At 36.6% G+C, this 12,722-nt stretch overlaps 1 protein-coding gene across 4 annotated transcripts in view; it reads right to left on the reverse strand.

The window, feature by feature from the left end:
* Positions 1-12,722, reverse strand: part of atp8a2 (ATPase phospholipid transporting 8A2) — a 439,065-nt gene that overhangs the window by 194,594 nt on the left and 231,749 nt on the right. For all 4 annotated transcript variants that reach the window (XM_039745478.1, XM_039745476.1, XM_039745479.1 and 1 more), the window contains one exon: positions 11,760-11,829. In XM_039745478.1, the coding sequence (XP_039601412.1) occupies positions 11,760-11,829 (70 nt within the window). The remainder of the gene's footprint in view (positions 1-11,759; positions 11,830-12,722) is intronic.

Raw genomic sequence — 12,722 nt, forward strand, 5'->3', positions numbered from 1 at the left:
TTCTGAATTCAGAAAGGTAAAATGCTACTGTACAGTAATACTGAGAAACTGTTTACTGGTACATTACAAACCCTAATGAAATTAAGTGCATAAAATTAATACCCAAGTTAAATAATAAATGAAAATTTGCTTTAGTTCTTCTATGCTTTAGTCAGCTTGTGGTTCAGCACAATACACATATGATAACCAGTTGATTTGGTTGTAGACTTACTTTTAGGTTACATCTCAAAATGCTAGACAATTTATTACATGAAACTGTGCTCTCCTGGCATATATGTTTACTTGGGAGGATGGTGGCCAAAAATATACCTACATTACCCATCTATACTAAAAAAATACAGGAATTTAAGAGAAAAAGCAAAGTGCAAATTAAAGGGGATGATAAAAACAAACCTTGCTGCCTCTCTCTCACTCTCTTTCAGATATGACTGGTGGGTTCTAACCCCAACATGCCAGCTAATTCTAACATCAGTCTTCCTCTGGCTCATATCCTCTCTATGCACCTTCTTCTGGCAGCACTCCTTAACACCAGGCTCAGTTCTACATTTGTAACTTTGCCAGACGCTTTCCTTAACAAAGTTGAATTCCTTGCCTGGTGGTCTTACAAAGGCTCAGTTCCACTCTCTTTCACTAATTTTCTCTTTCTTTCTCTGTAGAGGGTCAGGCAATCTCTGGCACCTGCTGGGTTCCTTCCCATCTTATATTTAGGAAAACATTACATCCACATTTACTTATTTGGCTGATGCCTTTATCCAAGGTTATAGACAACATGTCAGATACAATTCATTACATTTCTTTAGTTTGTGAGAAACAAAGCAATTCAGTAATCCAAACAGGTGAAAACATCCTTTCTAAAATAAAGGATGAGGCAGCTTCCATGTGGCAGATAACAGAAAGAGATGTGAAATGGTTGAAAAGTATCTTCTTCAATTTACTGGCCAGATCAATGTAACCCTGCACATTGTTTTAGAATATTATAGCATACGTTTATTGCTGCCTGCATACATAATATTTTCCCAGTGTATTACTGATTTAAACATTTATACTGCTATTGTAATATAATACATTTTAACACAAAGGTTAAGAAAGAGTTCTTGGACTCATGAAACCTCACAGGTTCATAACCTGAGAAGGGGCCACCTCTATGCATTAGGCTTAAAGTGTGAAAACGGGTCAAGATATTCTTTGTCTGTGTTTGGCAGACGCCTGCCATTAGCCTTTGAAGTCAGCTACCAGACAAAAGTCATGAATGAGCTAAATAGTAGATTGCAAATTCTCAGGCGTTCCTACAGGTGCTGCACTTCTGCATTGAGCCATTGATACAGTAAAGTATTTTTGCACTTGAGTATTTAGAGGATTTCTTTAAACCTTAAATATTGCAGGTCTACATGGACACTAATTTTGTCCATTTGAAAATGCTCTTCTTAGAAGATGTTTGAGTTTTTTCTAAGGTTATGTATTTTAAGTGTTAATCTGATTTTTTTTATTAATTTAAATTAAAAGCAAATAAGAAATCATACAAACAAATCAGACTTAACAAAAGCGAAATTCAACCCCCACTCAAAAGAGAGGAAAGCCAGCCAACAAAGCAAATCTTTGAAGCAACAAGGAAGTCAGAGTATCCTTTTCCACGATATACAAGATTATTCTAAAATGTTATTGACTAGATCCTGTCATATTTTTAAAAAGTTTTGAAGAGACCCTATGAGCGAGATTTCGATTTTTTTTCCAATTTCAGATAGTATAGGACATCAATTACCCACTGACTTAAAGGTGCTGGGCGGGGATTCTTCCAGTTGAGCAAGATAAGTCTATGTGTTAGTAGTGAGGTAAAGGCAGTTACAGTTTGTTTGTCTTTCTCCACTTTAAGCTCATCTGGGAGTACACCAAACAAAGCTGTTAATTGTTTAGGAAAGATTGTGACACCAAGGCTATTTGATAGGCATTCAAAGGTTTTTGTCCAAAACGATGTTAATTTGTTGCACACCCAAAACATGTGGCCCAGTGAGGCTGGAGCTAGACTGAAACATTTACAAGTTGAATCTTACCCTGGTAACATTTTGGAGAGTTTTATTCAAGATAAATGTGCTTGACAGAAAATGTTAAGTTGAATAATTGAGTGCTTTGCACATATGGAGGTAGAGTGTATTATGTGAATGGCTGCCTTCCACTCCTTTTCTAAAATGTTAAGTGAAAGATCATTTCTCTATTGTGTCCTGGGATCTTTGAAAGGAAGGGACCTTTAAAACATTTTTATAAATTGTGAATATGCTATTTTTTGTGAGTTTTCAAGACTGATCAATATTTCCTCTGGAACAGAAATAGGCAAAATGTGAGGAAAATTGTGCAGGTTCAGTTTAGGAAAGGTTATAGCTTGAAAATAGTGAAAAAATGTGTTGATGAGAAGTTAAATTTTAAGCTTAATTGCTCATAGGATGCAAAAACATAATCGATGTACAAGTCTCTAAATGTTTTAATCACAGACATTTTCCAAGCATTAAATACTGTATATATTTGAGAGGGTGGAAAAGAGTGGTTATCATGTAGAAGTGCAGCATATAAGCGCTTCTCTGTCTTAAAGTGCTTCCTACATTGGTTCCATATTTTGAGCGAATGAAGGGAAATAGGATTATTAGTGAATTGACGATAATTTGTGTTTGCTGGAGCACAGAGGGAATATAAAGAAGTACTGAAAGGTTTTAACTCTATTGTAAACCAGGCTTGTGTATATTCATTGATTTCTGTTGATGTCCAGATCTTTATGGCCTGTATATTTGCCACCCAGTAATAAAACTGAAAGGTAGTGCCATGCTCCCTTCCACTTCTGGTTGCTGCAGAGTCACCCTCTGGATGCGTGGATGTTTAAAATTCTAAATAAATGAGGTTACTATTCAATCTAATTTCTTAAAAAATGATTTGTTAATGTATATGAGGATTGATTGAAATAGGAAAAGAAGCTTGGGAAGAATGTTCGTCTTAACTGTCTTGATTCTCCCTGGTAATGTGAGATGGACGGTAGGCTATTCACAACTTGTTTAATTTTTTCCATGCAGACAGCAATATTTTGTTGAAAAAGAGCTTTATATTTACTTGTGATGTTTATCCCTAGATATTTAAACTGATTTGCAAAGATAAAAAGGAAGGTGTCCAGTCTAGTTTTTTGTGTTAGAGTTCACTGGAAAAAGCACACTTTCAAATTAACTTTGAGTCCAGATATTTTTTGAAAATCTGCTAGTGCTTTTAGGACTGCTGGCAAGGAATTTTGTTGGTCAGATATATGCAGTACAATATCCTCTGCATATAATGATATTTTCTGGTGAAGTCCTTCTCTGAAAATCCCCTTTATCTCTGATGCATTTCGAAAGTAAACAGCCAATGGCTCAAGAGTGACTACAAAAAGCAATGGTGATAAGGGCTATCCTTGTCAAGTACTGCGCTCTAGTTTGAAGTAGTCCGAAATAATGCTGTCAATATGAACTATGGACTAGTATAGAGTATCCATGCATATATGTTTGGGCTGAACTCAAATTTCTGCAATGTGGTGAATGGGTAGTCTCGTTCATCCATATCAAATGCTTTTTCTGCATCCAAAGATAGTAATATCTCTGAGGTGTTAGATTTAATGGGTGAATATATTATGTTAAACAAATGTCAAAGATTAGAAGCTAAGTGTCGGTTTGGTTTTGATATTATAGAAGGAAGCACTTTCTCAATCCTTCTAGCTAGAACTTTGAAGAAAACTTCATGTCATTATTCAGGGTAGGAAATTGGTCTGTATGATGCACATTGTAGTAAGGCCCCATGTTTCTTACAAAATATGGAAATGAATGCTTGGTGAAAAGTTTGAGGTAGAATTTTGTTGTCTTTAGCTACTGTAAACATTGCTAATAATAGTGGAGCTAACTTGTTTAATTTTTTTTATAAAGTTCCACTGGGTAGCCATCAGGGCCGGCTACTTTCCCAATTGAAGTGAGCTTATAACATCTAGTAATTCTGAGAGTGCCATGGGTTTACCAGTTCCACAGCACTAAGAGTCAAATAACTCATTAGATTGTGTCTTATCTAATTTAGACTGAGTGGAATATAAGGACCTATAGTACTCTCTAAATGTGTGGGTTATATTTTTATGGTCTATAACTTTATCTCTGTCTATGCTGGTAATTGCTGTTATTACATTGCAGACTTCCTGTTTGTTGATTTGTTCAGCTAAAATCTTATTGGCCTTCTCTCCATGTTCATAATAATTTAAAGATGAGCTGTTCCATTTCTTTAGTAGTCAAGAGGTTAAATTCTGATTGAAAAAACTCTCTTTTCCTATGAAGTGCCTCATTTGGAGACTTGCCGTATTCTGGATCTATTCTGGTAATTTTGCTGATTAACTCAGATGCCTTCTTGGTTTCAAATTTATTTTTGTGAGAAACATAAGAAATAATCTGTCGTCTTAAAAATGCTTTCAGAGTTTCCCAGAGTAGAGACCTCTGGGGAGGCATATGTCTCCAGAAAATAGTCAATTTGTTTGGATATGAATACTGTACAGTGCTCATCGGCTAATAACAGGGGGTTAAGACACCAGCTCTGAGACGAGTCTGTAAGACATAGTAATTTAAGCTCCATGATCAGGGGGGTGTAGTTAAAAATAACAATAGCTTTGTATTGAAACTATTTGATAATGGTCAACAAATTATTGTCTATGAAGAAATAATCAATTCTTGAGTAACAATGATGAACTTGTGAGAGGAAGGAATATGCTCTAAGGTTAGGATTTAAAAACATCCATGTGTCTGATAAGTTCTGATCCATTACAAACTGTAATTATTTTTGCAGTATTAGATGTTATTGCAGGTGTAGCTGAAGTCCTATCCAGGGGCCTCATGCATAATGCCATGCGTAGAATTCCCATTATAACATGACGTAAGCAGAGAAGCCGAAATGTGCTTACGCACAGAAAAACCCAAATGCAGAAATCTGTGTTCGCCAACTTCCGTGTTCTTCCGCTACATAAATCCCAGTCAGCGTGAAAAGTAACGCCCGTGCATGTGCGTGCTGTCCCGCCCCAACTCCTCCCAGAATTACACCTCTTTGAATATGCAAATCAATATAAATAGCCCTTAAGCTCAGCATTCTGTAAAAAGACAATGGGAAAAGCATGGGGGAAAATACAGTATAAGAATTTCAGCAAATACCAAGAAGAGGCAAAGGAAAAACATACTATTTGTTGATTTAAACAGTGGTATAATCAACAAAAGGAAGTTGATCGAGAGACATAATGTGTCGGAGAAACTCGAAAGCTCAAGTTCACAAAGTCGCACAGTGCCAAAATAAAAAAGAAGTCACATATCAAAGTCACTGTGAAAAGGCGAGTCGTAGCCCACCATCTGAGTGTCATATGAAAGCTTATTAGGGTACAGACAAAAAAATAGGCACACCGTGGGAAAAAAGCACGAAATGTCAACTTTAATCTCGAAATTTCCACTTTAATCACGTAGTTTATTTGTTATTAAAGTAGAACATCATAAATTTCATCTTAAAATCATTCAATTTACTAGTTTCTCAAATCCCATCGTAACTAAAGTAGCATGTTAAATGCTTTGTTTTGTATTTGATCTTTAATGTGCCCTATGTGTGTGAATCACTACGTGCTTCCGTTCTTTCTCTTTCTCCGACAGGACACAGAATCCATTACGTTCGTGATATTACAGCTCTCTGAATAATTAAAATACTGAGATGTATACTTGATATCATTTTCATGATGATTGGAATGAAAGCATGTTATTAAACATGTGAACACAAAGGCGCAATGATTGTTCATGTCTCACACAAGATGCTGCTGTGCCATGTGCGACCTTCGATGAAATAATTTATTGTAGCAGTACTGTCTCTTTCAAACGTACTAACCTCCAATTTCTGTCATTACTTTTCTTTCCCCAAATACCCGATTGCCACACAATCAGCTCTGTAATAGACGTTAAGCCATCTGTAAGCTTACAACGACGATTCTTCAAAACTTTTAAGGAACATTGAAATATCTTCATAGTACTTCCTTCTATACTTCCAGTGTTGGGCCAGCCTCAGTAAATATACAGGCAGGAACAATACGTAAACTTGCTAGCTCTGCGGCACTGTGTCCTGACATGTTTAATTATTAACAATACAGATTATTTAAATAAAGTTAAAGTTTTTTCTGTATAATATAATCAACATATTTTGCTGCATTTCACCTTAAAAATGATATTGTCATCATATGTAAATATGCATTTTATAAAGTGGCGCAGGTTATGCAATATTATATAGTGCAAGTTTACAGTGGGGTAATTGTACTTGTAAGTACAAACAGTTCTACAAGGAGAAATTGATTGAGTGCATTTATAGTTCTTGGGATGAAACTGTTTCTGAACCGCGAGGTCCGTACAGGAAAGGCTTTGAAACGTTTTGCCGTGGCTGAGGCAGCGTGTGCTTGATACTGTATACCGATAATTCTCTTTCCGATCAGCTGCTGCTGTGATTTCCCACTCAGATACAGTGATAAAAATACTCTGAGTGGTGCAGTGAGAGTAATATGGAAAAAGATGATCCGCTGTGGCAACCCCTAATGGGAGCAGCTGAAAGAAGAAGAAGAAGAAGGTTTAGTGAGAGTAACAATGCTAAAGCAGTTATGGTATTTGGAATACTATGGCTATTCCCTGGACCATTATATTGGTACAAGTTAATTGCAATCAGAAGCATTACACTAATAAACAATATGCGGTTAATTTCAGTGTATTTATAAAGCCGCTTTAGGAAAAGAAAGAATAACCACACAGGAACAGTAGCACTGCTTTGACGCTGGGTACTGCCAGTCTGCAAAACCGAGCAGTGAACTTGCTTACGATAGGGTATGAGGTACAATGGAAATGTGCGTGGCTTTATGCCAAGTGTAGGTTTTATACATCGCGATTTGAACATGAAAACGTTCTTACGCAACATTTCTGTGTGTACGCACCATTTATACATGAGGCCCCAGGTCGGGATTTAAAATACAATTAAAGTCTCCGGCCATTATAATTTTATGAATGTTCACATTAGGAATGGACGCAAATACATTTTGGATGAAATCTCTATCATCCATGTTAGGTGCATAAATATTTATCACAATCACTTTAGTATTAAATAAATTGCCCATCACCATGATATATCACCCTTCAGGATCACATTACGTCTGACACTACAAATGGGATAGTTCTGTGTATTAAGATTTCCACACCCCTCATTTTCTTTGTAAAGCCGGAGTGAAAAATTTGGCCAATCCAACCCTTTTACAACCAAAACTGGTCCTTACTTATAATATGACTCCTGTAAGAATACTATTTTGGTATTTAAACCTATTAAGTAAGTGAATATTTAATTCATGACTGAGACCTTTAACATTCTAGCTCCCAAAGTCCCTTTTGGTCATAAAAATATTACTTCTGAACTTTTTTGGTGGCCACTGAAGAAAATAATGTGATGCAAAATATACTTAACTAGCAAAATACCCGCGCTTCGCAGTGGAGAAGTAGTGTGTTAAAGAAGTTATGAAAAAGAAAAGGACACATTTTAAAAATAACATAACCTGATTGTCAATGTAATTGTTTTGTGACTGTTATGAGTGTTGCTGTCATCAAGGCTTTGATTATCATTATTTCTTTCAATCAAGTTCGTATTTGGAGGACGTGTTGTGTTCAAGTTACATTCCATGTTTGTCAACCGTTGTAAAGATAACAGGTTTCATTATATATACATATATATGTGTGTGTATATATACATATATATGTGTGTGTATATAGAGTGAGCCTGATATGGCCGTGCAATATGTAACACAGAGAATGGAAAAGGCAGGTGCCATCTCTGGGCATGGAAACCACTCGGTAAGTAATAGTTCTTTGATCGATGGTGATCATCTCGATAGACATGTTAATGGGGGTAAACGCTAAAGGAAATGGGTACCTGAACAATGTAAAGTAAGTCTAAACTAATCTACACAATAACTACAATCATAATAAACGAACAATAAAACAGCAAAGAAGCCGTGGATTAAATAAAAAGACTGTAGTTATCAGCAGGGAGACGTGAATCCCGTGGCGAAGCAAGGAAGGGAATGTAGAGACCGGAGCGACGGATGGCCTTATATAGGCAGGCAGCCAACAACGTGGGAGGCGTTGGGATGGGGGACCCAACACCGCCTCACACGGTGACCGAGCTGCAGGCTATGGACGTATATATGTACGTAAGTAGGATTCAGTTAGCGTTGGGAACCCGCATACCAAATTTCTTGAAGATGGGCCCATAAGTAACAAAGATCATTGGAAAGTTCAATATGGCGGCTGACAGTGGCGTCATACCACCGAAATAAGTACGTGCATTGGTTTCGGTTAGCGCAGGGAAACCGCCTACCAAATTTTGTGAAGATGGGGCTATAAGTAAGAAAGTTCAACATGGTGGACGTTGTCAACCGTTATGGCCGTTACGCGTAGAATTTCGAAATTAAACCTGCTTAACTTTTGTAAGTAAGCTGAAAGGAATGAGCCTGCCAAATTTCAGCCTTCTACCTACACGGGAAGTTGGAGAATTAGTGATAAGTGAGTGAGTGAGTGAGTGAGTGAGTCAGTCAGTCAGTCAGTCAGTCTGTCAGTCTGTCAGTGAGGGCTTTGCCTTTTACTAGTATAGATTTTCGAACCAAGTTACAGGGACCCTGCAGCAGGCTGTCTCAAAGAAACAGTCTGTTTTGAAATTTCCATACTCGGGCAGTCTCAGCGAGAATGTAGGCACGACTTTATACAAATAGTGAAATGCTAGTAGTGTAGTGTGTAATGGTTGCTGTACTTTTCTAGTTTCATGGTGGTTCTCAAAGTTTTCTTTCAGATGAACAAAAAAAAGTGAGAAACTCTGAAAGAAAAATCAACAATACCGGAAAAAGTTGATTCTGTAGTAAAGAAAAATGACATGGTGAAAGCATTCAAAATTGTGCCTTCAATGCTGTCAACAATTTTGAAGGGTTGAAAAAAAACAGAAGACAAAGTTAAAGATTGGGCGTTGGGAACTGAATGAAAAAAAATTAGGTGCATTTGTATTTCTATAAAAAAAAAGTTGCATCTAAGGTCTCATCTTATATATAAAATATTTTTTGCCATTTAAGAAAAACTCTGGTTTTTTTTATACAGATATTTTCAGACTTGGGTCACAGAGTTGCACGAGAAACACAAAGGCAAGTCCAGGTTTCCAAGGAAAATACAGGTACTTTATTACTGTGTAGAGAAGGCAGGTACAGTCTCAAGACTTCATTGAAAATCATCCTGCTTTAGCTCCCACTTTCAAGTGAGAAGAATACCAGCGGCTCGGGATCCCCCTGTGGCAGATGTAGTCTGGAGAAGACAGATTAGGAGAGTGGGAGGAAGAGCAGATCAAAGCCTGGTGTTAAATGTTCTAAACATCGTGTGACAAGCACATTATGTAGTAAGCCGGATTCTGCAAAGGAGAACAAATTATTTTCCCTTTGGTTTACTGTTTACCAAACGCAGCAGTGCAGCTACGGAACTGTTCTTGCTTTGCTGCCGTTAGGGATGGCACATCACTTGTGACCCAGTCACAATTGTATACATTGTATACGTATTCCACCTGTATATATTTGTAATTGTATGCATAAAGGATTTCTCACAAAAGAGTCACAGTTTGAGTTTTATTTAAGTATTACTGATTTTCTGTGCAAGTGTGTGTTTGGGTGTGTCTGTGTGTGTGTGATATGTGGTCTGTGCCATCAGGTAAATTTTAAATAAATAATCGTGCCCCAAGAAGGTGCAGGCACCAAATGGGTGCGGGTGTGCACAAGTGAATTTCGCTCCATGGTTAATTGAGGAGCTGACTGGCCATGCCGCATATACGTCCAGAGCCGGCCAGATCAGTCAGGTACATCTGTGATGCTGTGGAGGGTGCAGTTTATTGCATGTGTGCTCATTTAGGCAGCAGAGTACAAAAGGAGCCAGCACGGAAAAGGGGGATGAATGATTGGAAAAGAGACACAGAAAAAAAGGAGGTTAATGGAAGGAGAGAGAAGAGAGAAGCATGCAGAAACTGAGATTTTTACAGAAGATCGCGGCCATGTTTAACCTTATTTTTATGGATTTGTTAATTGGATTATAACCTTCATATTCACTGTAATTTTATCTAATTACTAGGTAAAGTAGGATTTCACCACACTGTTGGACACTGTTTGTTATTGTTTGTTTTAAATAAAAGTGTCAATTTTGCACCTACCCCTTGTCTGGCTGCATGTGTCCACATCTGCCTGGCTCAGCTCGGTAATGTTATCGATAGTGGTGGGTTCAAGAGGCTCCCATTAGGACTTTATGCTAATGAACAAAATTATCAAACACCAGCTCACTCTGTCAGTAATTGTCCTATAGTTAAATCAACCTATCTAAAAGAACAGCTTAAGAACAATTAGAGTAAGCTGAATGAATAGTGCTAATTTTATTACAACTAGCTGTGTTAACCACACCTAGTTTGATGCCTACCGTCAAAAACAAAGTACTACTGCAAATATTCAACAAGCACATAAAGCCACAATCAAATTAAATTCTTGAAGAGATCAGAAAGAAGACGTTGAGCTTTATTGTAATGTATTATATGAGGCACCTATTGTTTTGAAATGTACTGTGTGAAACACAATGTTTTCTATTATGCTGCTATACAAAGATATGTGAGTGCTGGTTAGCTTAGTAGCATGTTTTTGGAGATAATCCAATAAAAAAGAAGAACTTTCTTTGCATTCTCTGTTGTTGGCAGTGTTATGAAACATGGATACTGTAATAGTATCATACTGTTTTTACTTAATGGCAACCAGGGCAAACTATAATATTTATCTGCATAAAAATATTTACAATGCCATTTTTAAGCCTCTGTTTCTCTATAAAATCACAGTGAAATCTCCAACTCAACAAGAGCATCACACCAACAGTCAGACATGGTTGTGATAGTGTAAAAATGTGAGGATGCTTTGCTGGCTCAGGACCTGGACAACTTGTCAGAATCAAGAAAATCATGAATTCTGCTTCATATCAGAAACTTCTTCATGGTAAGATCTGGTCATCCATTTACAAGATAAAGGTGAAGTGTGGTTTGGTCATTGAGCAAGACAACGTTCCAAAACAGAAAGGCAAGTCCATATCAGAATGACTAAAAACAGGAAAATTAAAGCTTTAGACTGGCCTAGCTGATGTCCAGATGTAAGCCTAATCAAGACACTTTACCAGGTCCTGACAATGGTATGAAAGCATACCAGTGTTTCTGAATGGAAGCAGTTCTGCAAGGAACAGTGGAACTATATCCCTCCACAGCACTGAGAAAGACTGATATTGACTTAAAGATAGCAGTTAGTTGCAATTTTGTACCTAAAGGAGGCGTAAGGTGTTACTGAGTTTAAGGAAGCTATTAGTTTTTTACACAGTGAAATTTAGCATAAGATAAGTTTGTTTATTCAATTAATGACATAATTTAAAGAAAGTATTTTTTATTTACTTGGGTGTTTTTTATCCAAAAAATGAGAGTCAGGAAAGGGAAAATACACTGTACATGAAATACTTGATTCAATTAGTGAACAATATTTCCACAGTCTACATTTTGACCTGATGTTAATGAACAGTAGACTTCTGTCCAAGCATTAGATGTAGTCTGTTAAATAAGTAATTCTGGATAAATCTTGTTTTTTATTTACTAAAAAATACATTAAAAATGACAAATGTACTTACAGCTCCCTTACAATAAAGGCGCAGCTTTCCCGTTGGTGTTCTGACAATAACAGACATTCTTTTGCGGTTGCTGTTTAAAATAAAAAAGTGACAGGGTGCAACACTTAAAAACTAGTGTAAACAAATTATGTTTGGGTGCTCTTGTAGCATCCCTAACCCAAAATAACACCAAGAGACCCAAAACACAGAAACTCCTTTACTATAGAAATCAAAAAGGAGAACTTAAACTACAAAGTAATCAGAAAACAATAAATTCTGTAGTATCTGTGGACCATTTCTAAAAATTCTTACTCTGTATTTACCATACAGTTTGGCACCCAAAAGTACAACAAAGCACTCTGATGATTCACCACCCACCTCTCTCTCTCTCTCTCTTTCTCTCTGTAATGTAAAAATGTAAAAATTGGCTTTTTTAAATTATAACTATCAATTCCAAGATATAAAGATTAAATGTTTTGGGAGAGAGAAAACATAATAAAAGGTTTAGCAGAATCCACAAATGTCTTTTACAACCAAGCAACAAAACTAAAAATGATATTCAAAATTTGAAGTCAAAATAATGAAATCAAATGATCATAACTGCAACTATAGATTCCTTTCCCCATCTACACTAAATTTCACAAGAACTTTGATTTTGCTTCATCCAAAAATTTGTACACCTGACAATGTGTGCTGCTATCTTAAATATGCTTTGCATGATGACATCACATGTAATTTCAGCATCAGATCAGTTGCTTAACAATAGTCACCACTACCCTAAACAAAGGATCACAGCCAGGAAACACACAAAATGGTGGCAATCATACTAAAACAAGATAGCACTGTGTAAGAAACAAAACATAGCAGTAAAAATGAATAATAATGATAACATAATGAATACTGTAACACGGCCTTCTCATAACCTCACTGTAATTTAATCCTGATACTCTGCATATGCAATTCATTATAATAACTATTCATGGT

The sequence above is a fragment of the Polypterus senegalus genome, chromosome 2 (assembly GCF_016835505.1).
Source record: "Polypterus senegalus isolate Bchr_013 chromosome 2, ASM1683550v1, whole genome shotgun sequence".
Taxonomy (NCBI): Eukaryota; Metazoa; Chordata; class Cladistia; order Polypteriformes; family Polypteridae; genus Polypterus; species Polypterus senegalus.